The sequence below is a fragment of the Corvus brachyrhynchos genome, unplaced genomic scaffold, assembly GCF_000691975.1.
Source record: "Corvus brachyrhynchos isolate BGI_N302 unplaced genomic scaffold, ASM69197v1 scaffold56, whole genome shotgun sequence".
Taxonomy (NCBI): domain Eukaryota; kingdom Metazoa; phylum Chordata; class Aves; order Passeriformes; family Corvidae; genus Corvus; species Corvus brachyrhynchos.
The window spans coordinates 4,514,297-4,537,766 of record NW_008238664.1 but is presented as its reverse complement, the minus strand read 5'-3'; the positions used below and the strand labels follow the sequence as shown (position 1 = coordinate 4,537,766).

At 47.9% G+C, this 23,470-nt stretch overlaps 1 protein-coding gene across 3 annotated transcripts; it reads left to right on the top strand.

The window, feature by feature from the left end:
* The first annotated feature begins 65 nt into the window (after positions 1-65).
* LOC103618091 (casein kinase I) lies at positions 66-21,462 on the top strand. Of its 3 annotated transcripts, none has more exons than XM_017737811.1 (10): positions 66-2,584; positions 8,887-8,997; positions 9,161-9,309; positions 10,009-10,237; positions 16,562-16,732; positions 18,247-18,395; positions 18,894-19,086; positions 19,191-19,330; positions 19,717-19,782; positions 20,454-21,462. In XM_017737811.1, the coding sequence occupies exons 1-9, from the start codon at positions 2,509-2,511 to the stop codon at positions 19,747-19,749; spliced, it is 1,251 nt and encodes a 416-aa protein (XP_017593300.1). In that variant the 5' UTR covers positions 66-2,508; the 3' UTR covers positions 19,750-19,782; positions 20,454-21,462. The 3 variants fall into 3 exon arrangements, with proteins under 3 accessions (XP_017593300.1, XP_017593299.1, XP_008634670.1); XM_017737810.1 differs by having other exon boundaries at positions 20,431-21,462; XM_008636448.2 differs by having other exon boundaries at positions 20,323-21,462.
* Positions 21,463-23,470: the final 2,008 nt, after the last annotated feature.

Genomic DNA, 23,470 nt, shown 5'->3' with positions numbered 1-23,470 from the left:
GGGGTGGGAAGGAGGGATGGATTTTTAAATTTTACATGTATAAATAATACATAGAGGGACGATATAAATTTCACATATAAGAATATATATTTTATGTGTATAATTTTCTTTCTTCTTGTAACAGTAGACCTGAAGATCAGATGATAAGGGTGGAAGCTATAGATGGTGGTGGGGGTACGTGTGTGAAGTAGAAGCAAATGGGATAGGTGTTTGAACTCATGGAGCAGTTGTTGAGGGGGTGAGATGTGTGTGTCCTGCCCTCTTACCAGGAATCCAGGCTGTTGCTCTCTGGCTGTCCTCTGCCCAGGTTTTCTATGCACACTTGTGTGTGTGTGTGTGTGTTGGGGGGGAGATAAGGCAAAATGACAGCTGTGCGAGACCATGATTTTTTTTACTCCATTATCCTGCTTCCACCCCCGCGCCCCGGAGCATTTTTTAGATTCCCCTTTGGAGCCTGTTGCTTAATCAGCTACAAGGGCTGCTGCCTTGTTGTGTGAGAAACCCTTCTTAACCTGGCTCCTGCCTGTCCCAGAAGGGTGGGACCAAATTTAGGTTTGGGACTGTGGTGTTGCAGAGCAGTACCTGCTGTGTCCCTGTGCAGAGGAGACCCTGCCAGGACCTGTTGCCCAGTCTCTGCCATGTGCTGGGCTGTGCTTGCCCCAGCTGGGAGTTGGACTCAAGTGGAAGTGTTTGGGCTTCACAGGCCTGGGTAAACACTCCATGAAGGAAGGATGATCGAGAGCTGTCTTCTTGACAGCTGTGTGACGGGTTCCCGGGGACACAGACCTTTGATCATTTATTGGAGTAGGAGTGTAAGCAAGTCAGATGTATGTTAATGTGGTTATATAGAACAGCAGGCAGCGGATAAAAATCACGTCTGTTTGGTGCGCCCTCACCCAGGTAGGCCTGCCTCCTGGTGCCGTTCCCAAGGCTCTGCCTACATTCCTTGTAGTAAGAAAGTCAGAAATAGCCACAGGGTTTTGTAGGCTTTAGATGCACAGAAACCCACATGCATAAGCAAATACTGGGTGAGGGGACTCCACCTCTGAGTGTTTTGTGTGTGGTTTCTGGTAACTGCAGCTCTGCTTTCAGGGTTCACAATGTCCCCTGAATGCCTTGATAGGATTATTTCCCTGTACATCTCCGCAGCCCGTCCTTTCTTCTTTCTGTAATCCCATCTCCTGGGGCAGGAGAAGCAGCTCTGGGTTTATAGTATGCCCAGAATCCTGTAGCTGGGATTATTTTTTTGTACTTCTGTCTCACAAGGCCGTTCCTCCCTTCTTTCCTTCAGTGATGCTTCCTTCCCACCAAGCTCCAGCGAGGGAAAGTTCCTCGCACCCACTTGTGAAAACATGAATCATTCCTCACCTTTCCTGTCCCCAACAGGCTCTGTGTCTGCATTTTGTACGCTAATAATGTGGCATTGCATAAATTAGGACTGTGGCAAATCCTTCTAAAAGGAGACACATTGACTCTCTCAGGAAGAGATGTGGTTCCTAGAATAAGTTGGTGGCCGTAGAAGAGGCTAGGGAAAAAGGAGACTGTTAAGAGGGGAACTGCTGGAGCTGTGTTTGCAGCAGAAGTTGAGGTGGGCAGAGAGAACAAACTCTGTGGCCGTGGTCCTTCTACCTAGTTGGTTTTCTGTGGAAGGTGAGTAAGCTGAGCCTGGGCATGTTGGTGGGGTGTATCAGGTCAAAGGGTTAGCTAATCACTTCAAGTGAAGGGATGAGGAAAGGCCTGAGCTGCTAAAAACAAACAGCTGGCACACCTAGGTAGGCAAGAGAGATGGAGAGGCTCAGGTAGACCAAAGGAGGTGGAGATCCCATCAGCAGAAGCATGTGGAGATAAGCAAGTGGTGTTCCCAGTCAGTGTGTGCCTCGTAGGGTTCAGTTCAGCGAGATGTCTCCTGCCTGTCCCCTGTGCTGGCCCCTGCCTAGGAGTGATGGAGCCGCTTGCTCCTGGCAGTCTGTCTGTCTCTCGCAGCCCTTGGGTGCTGTGCTTCACCACCACCGAGGTGTTGCAGTAGGGCTGGGCCAGAGAGAAACTCCTGACAGGGTTTATTATGCCTGACCCTTCTGGTGTCTCACGTGGCAGCTTCTGTCCTGGTGCCAGGTACTAGGGTACAAGGAGCAGTGTCTCTTTACAGTAGTGTGGCGTGATCATGCCCTGAAACCTTCTTAGGAGGGGATTCCTGAACCTCTCCCCAGTCTCTGAGCAAAATGATGGAGAAGAGGTCCAATCATGCTTCCTTCTAATAATGGGAACATGGAAAAAACATGCTTGAGAGTGTTCTCTTCCTGCAGTGTTTCTTGCTCATGCTGTCCCTGGAAGTTCAGGAGATAAGGAGAGGTGATAGAAGCCATGTAGAAAGTGAAGTATTTCAAGATTTAAAACTACTCAGCCTCTGGGTGAAGTGGGGAGGACTCTTCTGTCGTCTTACATGATTCACTTCCTGTTTCTGCTCTGACGCTGCTCTTTCTGTGCTTCTTTTCTCAGCACGACTGAACCATGGAGCTTCGAGTGGGAAACAAATACCGGCTGGGCAGAAAGATTGGCAGTGGTTCGTTTGGAGACATTTACCTAGGTGAGTGTGAGAGTCTGTCTCAAGGTTGGGTTTCTCAATTGCATCATTGTTTTGGGGTTGTTTTTCTTGCCTGTTGGTATTTGTGGGCACCATGTAAGGTTGGAAGGGGTGGAGAAGAGAAAAAACTTAAGGAATACTGCTAGTTGCTGCTGGCCTTATGGCAAAGAAAGTGGGATTAGCTCAGCTTTGCCTTACCACATATTGGAGACACAGTGATGGTTGATCAGACCGATTTAGATTTGGACTGTTTGGGGCATATTTGTCATACGCCCTAATCCAGCATTCTCACTTCCTTTTCTTGAGCTTGGGTGTGTGTGGGTATAAACTCTGTTCACAGAATGGGTGGTGGAAAGGGAGGACATAGCTATTCCTCTGAGGATAGAAGGAATACAATTTTGGGAAGACTGGAAGAGGTAGTCCAGGACCTGTAAGAGACTAGGAGGTGTAAAACAGGTCAGAGAACCTGGCCTGATTGAAGTCCTGGAACTCAGATCTGTTAGATCTGTAATGGGATTTAGACTTAATGTCTGGAATGACCTGAGCTGGAAGCTCAGTGGACAAAGCCCATGGGGTGCTGGGTTTCCTGTTACCACAGCAGGTCACCTGGGTAGTTCTTCCAAGCCAGCGTGCTGATGTGTAGATATGTTCCCTGATGCTTTGCCTGCTCATGTTTTTATTGGCTCAAACCATGTGGGGCCAGAGTGGCGAGACTACCCAGCAGCCTGCTCGATCCCTCCACGAGGGCTGGTGTTACCTGTCTCTGGTTCTCACCACTCGCTGTTCAGCTGTGGCTCTGCAGGCCGGCAGGAGGGCTGCACTCTGCTTTGGTGTCTGCACCCTTTGGGTACTTGCAGATGGTTGTCACATGCTCCTTGACTGTTAATTTGTTCAATTGAGTTGTATTTTGCTTCCCAGTACATCCACCACTCCTCGCTTTTGCTGCTCCTTCAATTTTGCCTCGTTTGTTCATCTGCTGAGCAGCTTGGAGGCAACACTGCACTTGAGGTGTGGCATTTCCAGTGCCTGGCAGTGGAGGGCTACCCTCGAGTGATCTGTAATGTGCTGCCTCTGCATAGGCTGCTTTGGGTCTCCTTGGCTTCCCCCATCACCAACACTATCAGGTTGCAGAATTGGCCTTAGCGCACTGTCAGCTGTATTGTAGGAGAGCTCTTCTAGGATCTCCAGCATCTTCCCATCCCTCCCCAAATCCTTTTTGTTGAATACCTCTAGTTCAGGTTACTTTCTCCTGTGATGGTAAATCACCATCTGTTTTCAACCTCTGGTTTTTATCTCCAGTTCCCTCTTGCTTTATTTTCCTCTCTTGATTGGTGCTGGCAGCCTCTCTTGATTAAGTGTCCTGTGGGAACCATCAGTAACAGACTTTGTTGCCACCTTTATCCAGAACATGAACAAAGATGATAAATAATGGATCTGGGATCCCAGTTCCACCGTGTGCTCCCTTTACTACAACCTGTTCCTGTATGCCGCTCCTCTGTGACCCTCTAACCAGTTAGTGTCTTGGGTGACAGTGCTTTTAATTCCCAGGCGCTACGGATTGAGGGGTGGTAGCTCAGACACAGCATTTTCCACCTATGCTAGGGCTTGAAGCCTTCCAGACCCTCTCTAGGACAGTAAAAACTGTCAGGATCTTGCAAAACATCTGGGATACATGTGGGGAGAGAAAGGAGGTGCTGAACAGAAAGGCCTGATCCTGTATTCCTCTGTACCACGTAACAGGTCGTCCACCTGTGCAAAGCAGGTATGGAAAATAGCTTCTGGTGAGGGGTCATGCCTGCCTTGCCTGTCACCAAGCAGAGGAAGCTCAGTACCCCGGTGTGATGAGCAGAGTGGGATTCAACCAAGTTACTTGAATGCAGTATCAAAGCCCTTGTGATGTTCACTGAGGTGTGAGCCAGCATGTTTTGAAGCAGTGATAGCGAGACTTCTTGGAGCCTGGGTGACTCCCCAGCCTGGAGGGATTGGGCATGTAGTCTGTGGTGGTGCGTCTGGAGGACGCTTGTGCTCATGCTGTACTCTCACAGCCTGCTCTGCAGACAGAAGGACTCACTCACGAGGACTTCTCTCCTGCACCAGGTTTACCTCACAGTTCTCTCCTTTGATAATGGTGTGGACACAGAGCAGGACTTGTCTATCTCTGAGGCTTAGCAGGGGCTGTATGGTTTATCCTTATCTCTCTCTCAGGATGTTACTACCTTCACCTGCTCTGTAACCAGCTGCGTGCTGTCCTCTTTGGGATTTGTTTTAGGTTTTTTGTCTGTCAGAAGGAAACTTGGGTTTCTACATGGGCAGACACAAAGGATGGACTGTGTTAATCCTTTGCTGGGGCTTGAAGTACAATGCCTTCCTTCCGTGCCCTACTTTGAGGGATAGATGTGCTAAGTGGAATATTCTCCCCCCATTGGTTTGAGAGGATAGGAAATGAGATCAGGCTGCCCGTGGGCCTTGGCTAGCCCATTTACCTCTAAAAATGCTCATTCAGAAGAGCAAAACCCAGTTTGCAGAGGAATTGCCGAGACCTTTGGGCTGCTGGAGGGGGAGGTGCTTTGTCAGAAGTGCTGGCCAAGAGGCAGGGCAGGGTTGCTGGACGTGTAGGAATCGTTTGGCCGGGATGCACGCTGGTGGTGGAGAGGAGCTGGGCAGACAAAGCATGCTGGGACCTGAGCTGGCTGGGGACAGTTCCTGGTGGCAGGCTCCTCCCTTGCTGGGAGGGGAGTGCCTTCCCTTTGTTTCCTGGCTTGTTAACTCTCTCTCGCCCTATCTGCCTTCATCCATCTGTTCCCAGCCCTCCATTCCTTTTCCCTCGGCAGGCTGTGGAGAGGGGCGCAGGCGGTGGGGAGTGCGGGGCCTCTGCCTGTTGCCCCCGATGCTCAGGGAGGGTGGTGTTTATTGTATCAGACATGCAGTCAGGATTCCACTCTGAAAAGATCCTGTTCAGCCGGTGACATCCTCTGTCCCCGGGGCCCCGTTTCAAAGAGCTTGTGATGAATGAGTTGAATTTGTGCAGCCCCCACAGCGGAGCGAGACTGGGGGAGGATGTTAGGAATTTTCCCCGATCCTACATTCAGTCTCTCAAGTGGCTGAAGCTAGCAGACTCTGCTGTATTTGTCTGAAACACGGTGCTTTCCAGTCTGTAAAGAGAGCACAGAACTGTTGCTTTTGTACTTGTAGCTTTAAAAAAGATGGTGGTTGAAGCATGGAACAAAGGATCAGAAAGACTCCTGCCCATAAATTCCCTCCTCACTAGTGGTGGGCTCGATCTGGGTGGATCTCTAGCCAGGAAATGGTACAGGGAGCAACTTGTGGACATGGTGAGGTTTGGAGAGGTAGCAAGCCCAAGGTGTTCAGCCAGTGACCCCCTCAGCAAAGGATGGTCAGATTGGTCCAGAGAAGGACCACAAAAGTGGTTAGAGGGATGGAGCACCTCTCTTATGAGGAAGGGCTGAGAGAATTGAGATTGTTCAGCCTTGGAGAAGAGAAGGCTTTGGGGTGACCTAGTTACAGCCTTCCCTCCCTGAAGGGAGCCTACAAGAAAGACTGGGAGAGACTTTTTGCAAGGGCACATAGTGACAGGACAAGGGGAATGGATTTAGACTGAAAAAGGTTTAGATTAGATATTAGGAAGAAATTCTTTACTGTGAGGGTGGTGAGACACTGGAACAGGTGCCCCAGAGTAGCTGTGGATGCCCCATCCCTGCAAGTGTTCAAGGCCAGGTTGGATGGGGCTCTGAGCAACCTGGTCTGGTGAAAGGTGTCCTCATGGCAGGGGTGTTGGAACTAGGTGATCTTTAAGGTCCCTTCCAACCCAAACCATCCTCTGAGTCTACTTGTGCTCTTCTAGGCCACGGGGTTGTTTCTTCTTTCTCTAACTAACACCTGCATTTGGGCTATGGAGAGTGTGGGGCTGAAGGTCATGTGAGCATCTGGGTTGCACATTCACATTTTGCAGAATCTGAGTCTTCTTGATGCCTACCCCTGCTTTCCCTTTCCCAGCTTTATGTGCCCACAGATAACACTCCCTACCTGCAGACAGCCTAGTAGATGGATGCATCTTCATGTTTCTAAACAGCCAGGGGAGTGTGGAGATGAGAACTCATTCATGTTTCCACTGTTCATGTTCTGGGAATAGGGTTCATTCGAAATGCTAATGCTGCAAAAAGTCAGAGAGACTCATCATTGCTCGTGTGTCAGAAAATGTATTAGGAGAGGGAAAAATTCTCCCTGGGGAACAGACAAGGGAGCTGCTTCAGAGGATTTGGAGGAAAGTCTTCACAAAGGCAGGGGAAAGAGACAAGGGAAGGAAGTGCTCTCATCTTTTTTGGATGTCCTGGGTGTTTCCATGCTGAATGAGGGCCAGTGGTTGAACACTAGCATGGATACTAGTTGTCCCTTTTCTTGTTCTTTTCCTCCTTGACTCCTGATGCTTTTAAGAAGGGTCCTGTGGTGGAGCGAAGGGAAGGTACAGACTTGTTTTTCTGGCCACCAGTTTTTAAGTGGAAAATGCCAGCATCTTTTCAAAAGTAAGCATTGGACAAATGTCTCCACCTCTCAGGATGGCTTTATCCCTTTCCCTTCTCCTGGATCCTGTGTTAAAATCTGTATTAAATTAATCCCGTTGCTTCTCCTTCCCCTCCCTCAGAGCACCCTAAATAATTCCTCTCCCTCCTTAGTGTTTACAGCCTTCAAATATTTGCAGACTGTTGTCATGTCCCATTCTTCCTCCCCACCCTTCTTAGTTGTATCTCTTGTCTATGTTACATATTTAGCTCTTTTAATCTTTCTTAGTAAATCAATCCCTCTAGGCCCCGATCGTTTTTGTTGCTCTCTTAGAAATTCCTAGCAGCTTGTCTGTCTCAACCCGGCACTGCAGCATCTAGACGATGTGTTTTTGCTAGCAGGCAGCTCTTGGCTAACTTTGTGTACAAGCCAGAACTCTTCAGCTGGAGATGGATCTCTTTAGGATCCATGGGGAGAAAGCAATCCAGTTGTGTGAGCGTTTCCTTCTTCTCTTTGGTCCCTGGCTCTGGAGGCGGTGTGTGAAAAGAGGATATATGAAGAGATTTATCTGCAGCTTGTCCTTGAGGACTCTTAAAGTCTTATCACAGAATTCAGAAGGCACAAATTAGCCAGACCTACCAAAACGAGCTATGGGATATCTGCAAAACATCACCTTTGACTCCAGCTCATGTTTGGCATGCAGGTTCTGGAGCAGTTTATTTTATGACGGTGTTCATAAGCTGCTCGTGATCAGCTGCTCTCTGATTTGTGTTTAAGTGCAATTTCTAATAGTTCCAGATACGAGGGAGGGCTTGTCAGTGTGTGTGAAGCAGGCATGGCGGGGGAGGAGAGAAGCAAGCCTTGAGTGTCATTCCTGTGACCCGTGTACAGATATTCCTTCTTTCCATTTTAGGATGATGTGAAACATCTGGAATCCTTTCAGCTAGTACAAGAAAAAGAGCAGCCTGTTCCTTCTTTGACAGTGCACTTTGGGACCAGAGTGCTGGCTTTTGCAGCTGGCAGCTCAGTTGTTTTCAGAGAGAAGTGTGTGGGGTGGTGGTTTAGTGTCATTGCAAAGTATCTGGCAATACCTTCAACAAAGGTGTCCGAACAGCTTAATTCAGGACCGGATTCTGCTTATTTCTTCATGCTTCTAATTTGGGATATAGCAAATGTTTCTGTGTTGGCAAAAGATAAAGGTATTATTAAAACCCTCAGGAGAGGAAGAAGCTGGGGATTTAGAAATTGTCTGTATTGAGCAGGTCAGCACTGTGGAGAAAACAGAGAGAGCGGAGATGTTAGTAATGTCTCCTCCTGAACTAATTGTCTTTTTCGAAATGATGTAACTGAAGTAACCAGTAATTTTGCTGGGGAAGAGATACTCTGTATCACTGCCTGAGGAGCTGCTTGGGTTCAGGGGCGAGGTTTATGATCAGAGGAAGCTAAAACTTCCACTCGGTTTAGGTGCTGTTGATACGTACGGATTGACCTTCCAAAGCCTGGCACTTTTTGAGATAACAAGGCTGTTCACGTGTAGGATTGTTGTTCTAGCCTGACCTCAGGGTCAGACCTGGTTTCCTATTCACGTGCCTTTCTCTGTGCTTGCGTTTGCAAATGGCAGTGCTGGGAACTCCGTATGAAAGTGAAGTGGCTGAATCTCATTTCTGTCATACAGAATAAATTTCAGGGCAAATCTTAAGGTTTTGGCGTCTTTACAGGCCTTGTTAAAAGTGTTCAACTTCAGTGGAAGCTTGTGCAATCTTCATTTCACTCTCATTCCTATGCAGGAGCCAATATTGCAACTGGTGAAGAGGTGGCCATCAAACTGGAATGTGTCAAAACCAAGCATCCCCAGCTCCACATTGAAAGCAAGTTCTACAAGATGATGCAGGGAGGAGGTGAGATGGGGAGGAAAGGATGGGGCCGGGGGAGTGGTTGGAAAAGAAAATTATTCTGGAGGGCTTTAGAAAAGAAATTATTTGGTGTTACACATGATCTTCTCAGCGGGGGATACAACATCTATTCTCTCTGTTCATGGGCTTAATCTTTTTCTTTCCCCAGTGGGTATCCCCTCCATTAAGTGGTGTGGAGCAGAGGGGGACTACAATGTGATGGTGATGGAACTCTTGGGGCCCAGCCTGGAAGATCTCTTCAACTTCTGTTCCCGCAAATTTAGTCTCAAGACAGTTCTGCTCCTGGCAGACCAGATGGTAAATTTCCTCTGAAGCATTTGTGCCTCCTCTCCTTTTCCATGCCTTTTCCCCACCCATACACTCCCCTCCCATCCCCTCTGCTTGAGAACTGCTGTATCCCAGGCTGCCTTCTTTTAGCACAAGTGGCTGCCAGCTTTCTATTTCTTGATGAAGTTGGGGGCCTGGAGCCTAGACACTGAGTGGCTTTTCCTTATCTCCATCCCTCTTTCCTTTGCCTGCTGCTCGCCTTGTGTTAGTGTTGCACACATAGATACTTTTGCCTGCATGATGAATTACTGGCACCAGTCTTTAATTCCACTGCTCATGCCCTGGTTTTAAGACCCCTAGCTCTTTGGCACAGACCTGGTCCTTTCCTGGTCTGGCTAAGTTCAAAAGCTGACAGCTGTCAATGCTGAAGCTCAAAGTTTTAGTCCATATAGACTAACTTCCCATCCTTCCTTGTGATGTTAATGGTGGCCTTCCCAGAGTGAGGACTGGGCTGGTGTGCAGGGTTAAATTCCATCTCCAGATCCTGCAGCGTCCAGAGAGTGTCTTTTCCTTGTCTGTCATCTCTGATATTCTCTGCAAAGTGTCCTTTTCTTGCTCTGACAGGTCAGTGTCTTGGACAGGGTACTATTTTTAACAGATGCAGTTAAAATAAGTTTGTTTCTTGCTTGGCTCACTACTTATGTATTTATTTATCTATCCCTCCTCCAGATCAGCCGTATTGAGTACATTCATTCCAAGAACTTCATCCATCGGGATGTAAAGCCAGACAACTTCCTTATGGGCCTTGGCAAAAAGGGCAACCTAGTATACATCATTGATTTTGGTTTGGCCAAGAAGTACCGAGACGCCCGGACCCACCAGCACATCCCTTACCGGGAAAACAAGAATCTGACTGGCACAGCCCGTTACGCCTCTATCAACACCCACCTGGGAATTGGTGAGCCTGCTTGCTGGTGCCCCTTGGGGGGCTTTCCAGGGGAGGTTGTATGGCCCCAGGAGGAGGGGTTTGGGTTCTCTGCCTGACTCTGCTGCTGACCTGCCTTGAGATGGTGGGCAAATAACTCAAATGTTACGCCTGTGTTACTTCTGCTGCTGTGGTGGCACTCTGAGCTCCTGAAGACAGAAATCGTCTCCTGCTCTGTGTTTGTGCACTGCTTAGTGCAGGGGGCCTTGTTGAGCGTCAAGGCTGTGACCTCCCTGACTCTGCTCCTACTAAATCTGCCTTTGCACAATTTTGCAGGCTGATTAGGTGTGTAAAGGAGACAATGACAGACACTGAACCTTTAGGAATATGTGTGGTTGAAACCTGTCTTTCTGACTCCTGAGTGCTGTCATTAGTGATTGTTCTGTAGCTGTCAGAGCTGGAAGATAGAGGCCTCCTGCAATATGGTGTTACCCACCACTGAGGATGGGGATGTGCTGGAAATGTACAAGAAGCTGGAATGAGGGGAGGCTTCCAGCTGCCTGGACACCCTTGTTTTGTGATTGAGGATTGGCTGTCACAGGCCTTCAAAATACATATGTGTCTGTGAACTGCACAACCCACTGAGGCAGCTTCAGGGAGGTAGGGCTCTGCCCTTAATGTGTGTGGTTAGTACTGAAGGGATGAAAGTAGGCTGGAAAAGAGTGCTGAGTGTCCAACCAGGTCTTACGCTGGTGATGACCATCATCCCAGGTTCGGTAAAAACCTTGTGCGGGTTAGTACCTGCAACAAGTACCCACTGCGCTTAAACCTCCTGAAGTCACCCAAATTCTTGTCCTGGGAGTCAGCCCCTGGTGCCTGTGAGGAACATAGGTGAAAACCTCTTCCAGTTTTCTCTTCTCTTCTCTGCCCGAAAACTTCTTTGCAGCATTTGACCTCCTTTCTCTGATAAATTGTAGCTAAACTTTGTTCACAGTGTGAGGCTTCCTTAGTTACTGTAGGGTCCATTCTGAGCAGGCTGACTTGGTTCTGCTATTGACTGGCAACTCTAAAGAGCAGAAACACTGAAGCTGTGTTGCCTGTTGGAGCCAGGGAAGTATCTGCTGTGCTTGTAGATTGTTTATATCTCTGGGAGGCCCTTCTTCTGAAGTGGGTAACCTGGGAATTTGAAAATCAGAGCAAGGCACTCAAACCTTCTAAACTAACAGCTTTCACAGGATTTCACATCCTCACTCTTCCTGCATTCTCCCCTCTTGCAGATATTTCTCAGATATCTGAAGTCAATACTTGGCCTGCAGAAAATAAAGCAGTTTCCCACTGTCTTCCTTGATTAATACTATATAACTTTAGATGGAGAATGCTTTATTTATATCAAAATGGGGAGTGTTGTGTGTTGAGAGTGGGCTGTAATCTCCTGACCTCTTCTATGTTATAAAAATAGTTCTGGTAGAGCTTTCCGAGTTGGCCCTCTGTATTTTGGCTTGACCTGCATATATATAACTGACTCTCCATTGAATTCTCAGTCAAGATTTCCACAGCCATGGTAACTGCCACAAGGAGACATGCACAAAATAATTCTCACTGCTATGTCTGTCGATTCTTTTGTGTGTGCCTGCTCTGCCTGAACTGATCACGAGAGGCTAAACGTCTGGTTGTGGCTTTTGAACGACTTCATTATTCATTCCACCCCAACTTAGCCCTTTACTACTGGTGCTTGGCTTGTGTGTCAGGATGAACAAACAATGTCTAAACAGTAATCCAAGGGCAAATTGCATATGCCATCAGTCTGAGTGCAGCCGCCGCTCTCTCCATGCCCTTTGCTTTGGGAAAGTCTGGGTGTGAGTTACTCTGTGCAACAGGTCTCGGGTGTATTATCTCCACGTTGCAGATAGTTGCCCTGAACGGCGTAAAGGTTACATGGCTTGCCTGGAAGAAAGGGGGTGGGGGTGTTTGGGTTTCAGCTGGAGTTCCTGTTTTTCAAGACCTTGCCACAGGGTATATGACAGAGATATTTGTGAGTTAGCAGCATTGCCATGGGAACCATCACTCTGATTTTTTTGACTTTTCGGAGACTAAATTCTCTGTCTTAATGTTCCATTGAAGTGGTCTAGGGAGAGGGAAGGAACCAGGTGCTGGCGTATTTGTGTGACAGGAATAGCAAATGAATAAATGCCTTTATTTGAATTTGCAAGCTAAGGGTTGGGCATTCCGATGTCTGGAGGAAACACATTCTTTTCCCAGTGACTGGGGAAAAAAGTAGGAGGCGAGATTGGGGAGGGTTTCCACAGCTGGAGACTTGCTATTGGGGGAGTCATTGGACTGTGCAGGCTTTGGTTCACGCATTCCAGTCAATTTTCACATGCTCTAGGGATGAGAGTCCCCTGCACCCACTGTAGCCTGTAATGTCTGAAATAGATGCCCGGGGTGCCCAGGAGACAGTCTTGGAAGAAAAGAAGCCTGATGGGGTCTGTCTGGGTAACAGGAGGCTGGGGGTGGGAGGGCAGTGCCTTCCCAAATGAATGTCCTAGATGGCATTGGTGTAGGCTGTGCAGATCGTAAGTCCTCCTGCTCATCCTGCCCTCTGTCACCCATTCCAGATTCTTGTGTGTTTTTAAAGGCTGTTGCCAAGCAGTGGGGAGAGAAAGGGGAACTCTAGTCCAGCATGTGCAAGATCAGATCTGAGTATGTAATCAGGAAAACATTGCTCGGTTAAGCCTGCTTGCGGCTGGGCTGGCTCCAGGGAAGACAGCTGATTTCTAGGGAGTTCTGCATGGGAGCAGCATCACTTGGGTAGGATCAGAGTGGAGGAAAACACTCTTGGGACAGGGGGACCAGGAGACAGTTTAGGCTGCAAAGACACACGTTTTGTCATGAACTTTGTGTCCAAGGCAACCAGTCCTCAGTCTTCAGTCTTTGCCCAAACATGTCTTTTCCTGCCTGCCACTCACCCCTGACTTGGCTTCTGAGGACCCTGCTTTGGGCAGGGAGTGAAGGTGTGGGCTGACTGGGAACCTTGCTGGGGGTGGGAGGGAACTGGCAGGAGATTGCTTGCGGAGTGGGTTGGGTTTGAGAGGTCAGGCTGGGTTGTGTGGGAAGGCAACCTTATGTTTTCTGTTTGGAGGGGGTTTTGGGAAGGAGGGAGGAAAGGATGAGTGTCTTATGAAGAAGACAGTTTTCATAAAATTGGCTTTCAAAAAACCCCCCATTGTAGGAGAGCTGAGACAAAATGGAGAGAGGAAGTGTGGTGTGGCATCACAGGTCACGACTATAACTGTGCTTCTGGACTGACTTGCTCAGTGCATGCATTCACATCACTTGTATTTCTCTTCCTCTTTTCAAACTCCAAGCTGAGATTTTTTTTTTCCCTGCAGCCCGGAGAGGTTGTGGGAGTTAGTCACTGATAGTAAGGTGTCTAAAAGTGGAAAGCAGTAACATTAAATAATGTTTCCTCGGTGTGTAGAGGTAAACTTTTATTTCTAACTCTTCGCCGTTTAATGTTATCTAGTATCCTGAGGATGTTGGTATATGAGGCCCTGCAAAAAAGTAATTAAGTATTGGGAGATGTGTAATAGTAACTGAAGATGAAACAAAGAAACGGGATGTAGGAACTGTTGTCCTTTATCCTCCTCCAAGGTTTAATTCAGGATTTTGTAGGTAGGGTTACAGATGACAGACTGCTACAATGTTTTGAGGTAGCTGCACAACTGTGGTCCATCATGTTGGTACTTCAGGCTCATCACGGGTTTGAATCTCACTGAAGCTGTTTAAGTGGGCTACGATGACCACACGTACGTACGTGAGGTGCTGAACATCGGGAATGCAGCGCAAACATTCACCATTCGGCATTTTGATAATTAGGTGTTGTGCTTCCAGTTGTTTTTCCTTGATCATATTGCTGTGCTAAGACACAGTTAAGGTGTGTTTGCATGCACGTAATGGGTACTAGTTAGCTTCCCAGTTCGGTTTTTAACCCCTCTCATTGCCTTCAATAAGGGCTCGTAGCATCCCCTACTGACTTCAGGCTCCCTAATCTCTAATTCTGGCCTTCCTTGAAGTGCTAGGGCTGTGCCCAGGCATATGTTCACAGAATGTATCTCATTCTGGATGGGATTGGTGGCTGTGCTCAAAAGTGCTGTGCTTCACACAAGTGGAGGTGTGTTGTTCAGCCTGCCCTAAGCAGGTCTGGAGTTCAAGCAGGATTTTGGAGGTGAGATCCTGATTTATTCCTGAAAGGCTGATTTGCTTGTTCAGTAGGTTTCTCTGGTTCCTGCCCTGCCTTTCCCTACCACGCTCTAGACAAGAAGCCACAGTTAGAGGTGTTAAAGCTATAGCATGGATAAGTTAAGGGCTGGCAAGACTGCAGGACTGAGGTTATCCTTGTCTCGTGTGCTTTCAAGCCCTGGGTGTGTGTTCTGACTCCATTTCCACATCCCTCCTGTCTGTAGGATGTAGGTCATTAACCAATATTGTTTAGTTTTGTTTATTTGAGATGCATGGTGAGTAATCGCAGCCTTCTGAGAGTACACGTATCCCAACCTTAGGCCAAATGCAAAACTGGGTTTCTTTTCTCTGCTCCCGTCACAGCATCTAAGTATCTTCCAGACAGCCATGTAATTATCTTTGGCAGCAGCCTGATAAGATTAGGAAGTATTAGCCCCTTTAAAGTGGGCAACCTGAGACAGTAAGTTAGTGAGGTCAAAAAATGCTGTTATTTCTGTATGCCCAAAGTAAGACACTGGGAATCTGCAGGGCTCCTTTCTCCTCTACCATCTTGGAACGTGGCATTTTTATGGTGTTTCGTATGCTTTGACCCAAATGATCCCTCCTATCAGTTATGGAGTGATGAGACCCTCCTTTTCTTCTGCAACCACAGTACTTTTTTTTTCCCGTCAACAGTTTTAACTTGCCAAGCCCTCAGTTCTCAAAACAGCTAGGTGGTTATGAGAGAGAGGCACGGGGAAGGAACAGCCTTGTGACCCACAGCTTGTGTTGTTACATGTGGGCTTGTGTATCTGTGACCTGCTACAGCTACTCTTTTGTCATGATTCAGCTCAGCTAACAGAAAAAGGGAGAGCTGTAGTGATCTACTGGCCTTTGAATGCGGCAGGTGGTAGCATGTATCTGGTTCTGACAGCCCACAGATTAGTACATAATCTGCAGCATCTTCCAGGATCCATCTTCCAGGCACTGGATCCAGCAAAATGTGCTGCAGTAAATTAATCTAATAGATGAAGCTCTTTAGTCTTTCCTCTATCACTGTGCTCTCCCTTTAGCCATATTTTGCCTGCCTGTTAGCTATGTCAGTTGTTGTTCTTCTCGAGATGTAAAGTACTTTCTCCGAAGTGTTTATTTTATTTGGGAGGGAAACAAGAACAAGAAAATCTTGGCAAGATTCATAGATGAATGTGCAAGCATGTTGGAGGAGTTGGGAGGAGTTAACCAGGCAACATTTGCAGTTGTTGAGATTCTGCATCAAATCCTTCTTGAGCTGTCTTGAAACTTAAAATGGCATGGCTATTCCAGAGAACAAGGTCAGTGTGAAATGTTGGGGGTTTTTTGTGAGCCAATTTCTTTTGTTTCATAAGTAAGCATCTAAAGATGGGTCCTAGCAATGGCATCTTAAGGGCAACCCTTGCTCTGAGTAGAGTTGTAGTGATGCCAATTACACAGTCATTCCCCATTTGGAGGGGAATTTTTTCTTCAAAGTATGCCCCTTTCCTCCACAGCTTGAAAAATGTCACCAAGCTGGAAAGACATCTTTACACGTTACGTGTAAGGCTTCTCTAAACTATCAACAAAGTTGTTTACTACAAGAAGGGGTCCCTAGTTCCTTGTTTCTGCCCTGCTTAAAGACTATCAGCAGTTTAATTAGAAGATGTGTTTGGAAGGGCTGTGTTGGACTTACCTCTGTTAGCTTTGTCTCTCTGTGACTACCTCTGTCATGACTAATGCCTGGGTTGAAGAATCATTCTGGGTGGAGAAGTGTAGGTGCCCTTCCTCTGGGACTGGGAAGAGCAAAGTAGGCAGGGTTGCTGCAGCAGTTCTTGAGATGTGAAATTCTTGTGTGAATTAAGGCTTCTCCAAGTAGGAGGTAGTCATCGTCATTAGTTATGAAGTGGGTTGGGCTGTATGGGGAGAGGAGCACCTTAACTCTTGTAGTATGACCATCATCACAGGAATTTGCTCTGGAATGTCTTCTACAAGTTTGTCTATCTATAGAAGTCTACCAGAGAAGAGAGAGGGGTGGTTGTTCGGTTCTGTGTTCACCTCCAAAGCTCTGGGATTGCCAAAGCAGTTTCGGTTGCTGCTCACTCTTTGCCCCTTTGTAACCTCTCACAGAGCAAAGTCGCCGTGATGACCTGGAGAGCCTGGGTTATGTGCTCATGTATTTCAACCTGGGCTCGCTGCCCTGGCAGGGCCTCAAGGCTGCCACCAAGCGCCAAAAGTACGAGAGGATCAGCGAGAAAAAGATGTCAACGCCCATCGAGGTGCTCTGCAAAGGGTACCCTTGTAAGTGCTCTCATCTTGATGGCTGTCTTGTCTGCTGCTTGGCTTGTACACCTGCTGAAACCCCCTGGAATCTTGAATCCTAAAGGGCAGTGTGCAGTACCGCAGACCAGGATGTGCTGCTGACACCGGAGAAGGATAACAGAGTGGTTATGGTACAGTTTGGGTTCAGAAGTGGGAAATGTGTTTTTGTGGACAGTCAAAATTTATGTTAGTAAGGGCGTGAGAGTGCTGAGAGGGGGGATCTTTAGGACCTTGTGAGCAGTTTGGAAAGGGAGTGGGCACTGAGCTGAGAAGGGATGCTGATGATGCTGAATTTTTACTGGTTAATGAGGAGTCCCAGAAATAACCAGGCAATAAAGTGGCAGATGCAGTTCTTTGTAGGTAAACATGGAGTATGTATGTGAGAACAGAGAGAAGTCTTGGTCCCTGTGTCATATGCACAATAGTAGGCTCTGGCTTACCAGTGCCACTCACCAATGAGCTGTTGCAATTACAATAGGTGGTTCTGTGAAAACATCAACTTTGTGCTTGGTGGCTGCTGAGGAAAGGGAACATTAGGAATTACTAGGAAAGCAGCCCAGTGTGCATAAACCCATGGCCCGCTTGCACCTTGCATGGACTGTGTAGCTCTGGTCCATCCCACTGTTTCACAAAGGACATGGTATAACTGAGAAAAGGCTCAGGAAAGGGCTGAAAGGGTGACTAGAGGTGAGTTGATTTCTGCACAAGTAACGAGTTTGCTGGAACATGAAAAAGAGGTGGGTAGAGAGATGATAGAAGTCTCCGCTCTGGCTATGCCTACAGAAGTTTGGATGGGAGCCGATTATTTGGTGGCCCCAGTTCTTGTATTGGAAGAGAAACAAAGCTGGTTTTTGCCAGCTTCAAAACAAAAGGATGTGGTTCTTCACGCAGCCAGTAGTAGACTTGTGGAACTCCTTCCCAAAAGATGTTGTGGATACTTAAAGCTTACAGGAGTTCAAGGAGACAGGACAGGGACGTGGAAGAGAGATCCTGTGAGGATTACTGAATAGTTAGAAACTGCATCCAGATCAGGAAGTTCCTGGAGCTGAAATTAGGTGCTAGGCTACTGTTGGTGGAAACGTCAGATGTGCCTGCCTCACTCTTTCTCCTCTTGTCTACTTCTGGCCACTGCTTACAGCAGCCTACTGAGCTAGGAGGACTTCTGTTCGGAGTTGAGCTTCCCAAAGCTCATCTCCAGCTCATCTTTAGGCCTGCATTCCTACTGTCCTTCAGCAGGCACTGTGACTTGCTAGGTTGTGCTTGGAGAAGCCAACAGAAGGAGATGCATAACATTTCCTCTGGCAAAAAGAGAGATGGGGTCCTTTTGGTGGTCAAAGCGCTGCAACCAGCAGGCTCAGTTTGTGTTACACAGCTCTGTGTTTGTGCTGTCCTGGTCCAGCAAGCCACTGTTGAAAGGCTGCAGCAGCTCCATGGTGGGACCAGGGAGGTTAGAGGGCCAACAACAGCCATCAGCTGTTCTCTGCTCTCTCCAGCTGAGTTCTCGACATACCTCAACTTCTGCCGTTCACTGAGGTTTGATGATAAACCTGACTACTCGTACCTGCGGCAACTCTTCCGCAACCTCTTCCACCGCCAAGGCTTCTCCTACGACTACGTCTTTGACTGGAACATGCTTAAATTTGTGAGTGTGTTTGGCAAAAGGGCTGGAGCAGGGTTGGTTTGTATCATGGAGATGGGGGAGGAAAGTCGGAAACTGCCTGCTTTTTGTGCTTAGTTCTGGTGAACACCTTGAGCGAAGGGACTAGGTAGAGTGAGAAAGAGGCAGAGCTGCTTGGTGTTTATCTAACTGGGGGTATAGCTACTGTTGTATTAGTGAGTGTGTCTGATGGAGCACGTGTGTCAGTAGATCTATAGCTAGAGGTAGGTAGAGATAATTTTTCGGGAGAGGACTGTATTTGGATCTGGGACACAGACATGGATTGCAATAACAGCTGTAGTTCCATTTGTTTCTTTATGGAATAGAATGAGGTCCTTTCTTGGTGCAGTGGAAGCTGGTGGGGGGAGTTTTGGGGATGGAGCTCTACTTGTTTGGAGTGATGCACTGTGTGTTTTCTGTCCGGGGCTGCTGCTGCCTCTCCTGCCTGACAGCCGTGTGTGGCGTGGGGGTTTCTCTCCTCAGGGAGCAGCCCGGAATCCTGAGGATATGGATCGGGAGCGGCGAGAGCACGAGCGAGAGGAGAGGATGGGGCAACTCCGAGGGTCGGCCACACGAGCGCTGCCCCCTGGCCCGCCTGCTGGAGCCACTGCCAACCGTCTTCGTAATGTCACTGAGCCCATGGCCTCCACCCCCACCTCCCGAATCCAGCAGTCCGGTGAGGGGGGTGGGAGAGCTGGGGCAGGGTGCCACCCCTGTTGTTGGCTGGGAACCAAAACTATTGACTGATACTCTTGTCTCAACACTTCTCTGCCCCAATAGGCAACACGTCCCCCAGAGCAATCTCAAGAGTGGACAGGGAGCGGAAGGTCAGCATGAGGTTACACCGAGGAGCTCCTGCCAACGTCTCCTCATCTGACCTCACAGGGCGGCAAGAAGTGTCACGGATTTCAGCATCACAGGTGAGCTCCTGCTGTGATGCTCCTGGCCTTGGCCTGGGTGTCCCAGAAGGTCTGCAGGCCCCAGAGTGGTTTTTGCCTGATCTGCTGGAGCCGACATGAGCTGGAAGCTTCTGGTGTGGTGAGGGCAAAGGTACCACGTTACACCTGTGCTCTTCAGTTGTGTATTTTCTGGAGGCCATGCTCAGTACTGCCATTTTAGCTCTCTGCTTGCTTGGAGTAAGCCTTCATCTGGCTGTCTTCCAGACCACAGAGGGTTGGAGAAGTGAAGCAGTAGACTCTTGAGAGGGAGGGTGTCCTGAGAGAAATGTGCAGCCTCTCTGTTCTGGTGTATTTTTTGCTTTTTTCTTCCTCTCCAGTCTTTAGCAACTCTTCCTTTTCTTTTGTAGACAAGTGTGCCATTTGATCACCTTGGGAAGTGAGGAGCAATTGCCACTGGACCAGTGTTTGCTTAGGTGAGCCCGTACTCATGCCTGGGAACCCCTGAGGAGGGAATTGCTGGGGAAAAAAAGCCTTAGGTTAAGACTTTATGTTGTTGTGGGGGATTGGTATATTTCCTTTCCTTTCACCTTACTTTGAGATGTTTTTTTGGCTTCAGAGGGAAGAGTAAGGTTGGCTGCCAAAACCTTGAGGGGACAGATTGTCTTAGGTGTAAAGCTACCTTCCATTTCTCTGGGAGGATAGGAAGGGTGGAGAAGGTGCTGGACTGGGGAGCCGTTTCATTAGTTCCTCATGAATGCATTTCTGGCAGCGTGACAGTGTTGGGGAGGAGGGTGCTGAGCAGGTAATCAAGTGTGCAAGACTTTGTACAGCTACTGAGTGCCTCTTGTAGAGGAAACGACAGTAGCTGGGCAAGGTAACTCTGAGGGGAGGCAGGAGTGTAGAAGAAAGGGCTGATTTGATTTGTTACACTCCAGCTGGCATTGGAAGTGCTGGGAAGAGCCTTTACTCCTAACATCTCTTGCCTTTTTCTTTCTTTTGAATTCTCTTTCTAGTGTCTTCACTGTATTTTTCTTTTAAAAAACAAAAAACCCAAAAAACAAACAAAAACCTAAAAAAAAAATAAAAGACAAAAAAAAAACCAAACAAAAAAAACCCAACAGAATTTCTTTTTGCCAACGATGAGGAGTCGAGCTGTGCCCCCGCGCTGGTGTGAGCCGTTTCCAGAGGGCCACCTGTCCCCGGCGTGAGCGCCTCCGAGGAGCTGTCGACGCGGGAGCCGTGCGGGAACACCTCGCTGCCCCCCAGCCCCTACCGCTGCCCCCACTGGCTACCCTCAGTTCCCTCTCCTGGCTCTCTGCTCCTGGTTTTCATTTCTTGCTCTCTTTTTTTTTATTTTTTCTTCTTCTTGGATATCTTCTCCTGCATTATGTTGTTTTTTTTTTTAATATTATTTTCAAATCATATGGTTTCTAGCCATATAAGTTTAAACTTTGCTCTCCTTTTTTTCTGAGGGCAGGGGTTGGTGGTGGGTGAGTGAGGTTTTTGTTTGGTCTTTTTTTTGTTTTGTTCTTTTCAGGAGCCTTGTGGGCCGGGAGGGAATCAGATTCCAGCCACACTTGATGGTAGAAGTCTGATTTTTATTATTATAACAGAATTTATTTTCTCAAGCATTAAACAAATTTTAAGCTGTGAGGGGAATTGTGGCAACAGCCTAATCATTGACTCGGGCTTCCTTTCCTTGGGTGGCTTCTCTGCTGTTTCTTTTTTGGCTGTTGGGAGAAGTACCAGCCTTCCCTGATCCAAGCGGTCCTCACACGCCGAGGGATCTCTTTGGAGAGGCACCTGGTCCCATGGAGGATGGGATTGTTGGAGCTGACATACAGGGACAAATATACTTCTCATCCCTGCAGCGGGGTCTTTTTTTCGTCTGGCTGTGCGTGTTTTTCTATTTTTATTTTTTAATTAAAACTTGTTTTAATTCCTGCGGAGAGAGTGTGGGACTTGAGGAGAAGAGAGGGGCGCACAGAAACTGGAGTTTGGAGTTCTTTCAGAGCGATGGCTCTTGCTCTCTCCTTTCCTCATGCAACCCCAAGTAAGATCCACCAATACATGCACAATCCCTTCCTGCCCTCTCCCACCCGTCTCCCCCCCTTCCCCCCCCACTTTAGTTGTTTTTAAATATAATTTAGGAATACTCAAGCTGCTTTGTGGCACTTGGGGCTTTGAAACACAATGATCACCACTGCGACCTATGGCCTGTAGCAGACACACTGTCACTGTAGTGTGGAGCCGATGGGTTGTTGGCAGGGCGGGGAGGGTGGGGTTAGTCTTTGTTTTGTTTGTTTTTACCCTTTCTATTTAACACTTTATTTTTCCTCCCTATTTTTTTCCTAATTTATTTACCCCTCTTACTGTCTCTCTCTTTTTTTTAATTAAAGAGCAAAACTTTTTATTACTTTGTAATTTAAAAAAACAAAAAAAAACCTGAAGAACTTTGGGGGGGATTTTGTACTTTTTTCCTGTGTAAATATTGGACTTTTTTGAGCTTTATCGTGGTTGTTAATTTGAAGTAATAAAGTAGAAAATGATAAAGTGATGCCAGCATCTGTCATTTCTTCCTTTAATGGCCCTGGCATCTTTGCTGGGGATCACATCTTACACACAGGAACTATGGTCTTGCAGCTGAACCTGTTTCTGAATTCCAGGAACAAGTTTGATCAGAATTACTGGAAAAAAAGGCACAGGACTGAAGCACCTAAAAATAAACCTGAGCTGATCTCTGCAGCTGCAGCCTTGGAACAGGCAAGAGTTATGTGAAATCTGATTCAGGATCTCTTGGTTCCTGGATCTGAGCCTCTGGCATCCCGTGTGTCTGGCTTTGAGGAGGAGAGGGATGGGCCTTTCCACGCCGTTGGTTTTGGGTGCGCGCTGACTTCGACAGAGCTGGACCCTGGATTTTGTGTTTTCTTGCTTTCTTCTATCTTCAAACCTAAGTCCTGAAGGAGAGGGGCGCGGAGCACCTGACAACAGCACAGTCAGTGCCTGATGCAAACAGGCTCAACTCCCTCTGAAGTGGCACCTGCTGCTTTGGTGTCTGCGGTGGTGTGGTTTGTTTGGGTTTCTCCTCCTTTGGTTGTCTGACCTGTCTGGCAGTAAAATACTTCATTTTAATACTGATTTATTTCTAAATTGCTGCTCCTATAGTTACGCATCCCTGCATTATCCTGATATGAGGCCTGTTTCTTCCAGGCTCTGTAAAACCCTTGAAACTTATTTTCAGAAACACCTGCTGGGAATAAATGATGAATCTTGGTGACTTTGCAAATTCTTTCCAAGCCTGTTCTCTGCCAACCGAGCCGGAAGAGCTGTTCCTTTGTTTCCCTGATGCGTGGGTCTTCCAGCTCCAGGGATGAGCGAGTAGAAGGGAAGGGAAGAGGAAGGTGGTTCCAGGGCTATGGGGTATTCTATGGTTGCCTCTATCCCGCATTGGCCCTGCCTCGATTTTGAGTGTGATTTTGCTGGATCAGAATGAAACTGGACTTCGTCCATTGTCAATCCTGTTTCCTGCGAGAAAGGGGGACGTTTCCTGTGTGTAAGACAGCACTGCCATCCCTGCAGCGAGGTGGAGGCAGCAGAGCCGTCATCTGGCAGGGTCCAGGAGCAGTGAGTGCCTTTGGGGTAGGTGTTCTGGCTTGGGACAGAGGGGGAATGCACTGCCATTTTGGGACATGTGGGGGTAGCAGCTCCAGGGGTGCATCTGTGTTTCAAGAGGGCAAGCGGACTTCTAAAGCAGCAGGAGAAAAGGAGAAAATCGTCAACCTTATCTCGGGTAGCATGTCACCTCCTTTTGCTAACACAGTCGTATTAAACGTTCACGTTCTAGGGCGTGGTGCGTCTGGCTTCTTTGTTTGCCTTTTTTTTTTTTTTTTTAAGACTCAAAGTGCCTTGCTCGGGCTTGAGTAGAGGCACGGTTTTGGTTTCCGACACCTCTGCGTATGTTTGTTTCACTCGGAGTTTGTGGGAAAACGGCGCTGAGGTCGAGGTGGAAATCTGCCTGGGGCAGGATCTTCCTGTGGCCAGTACTGCCCTTAGGCGGCCTGGCGGGCGAACAGAGTTGCAGGATCGCTGGACCGCCCGGGTTCCCGGCTCCGGGAAGCTCATCCCTCCGGCCGGCGCTGCGGAACAACTCCGCTCCCCCCG

Bases quoted from the DNA above. Each gene is read 5' to 3' on its own strand.
- LOC103618091 (XM_017737811.1), top strand. From the start codon at position 2,509: ATGGAGCTTCGAGTGGGAAACAAATACCGGCTGGGCAGAAAGATTGGC. The intron at 2,585-8,886 runs GTGAGTGTGAGA...ATTCCTATGCAG, and splicing joins GTTTGGAGACATTTACCTAG to GAGCCAATATTGCAACTGGT. The intron at 16,733-18,246 runs GTAAGTGCTCTC...TGCTCTCTCCAG, and splicing joins GCTCTGCAAAGGGTACCCTT to CTGAGTTCTCGACATACCTC.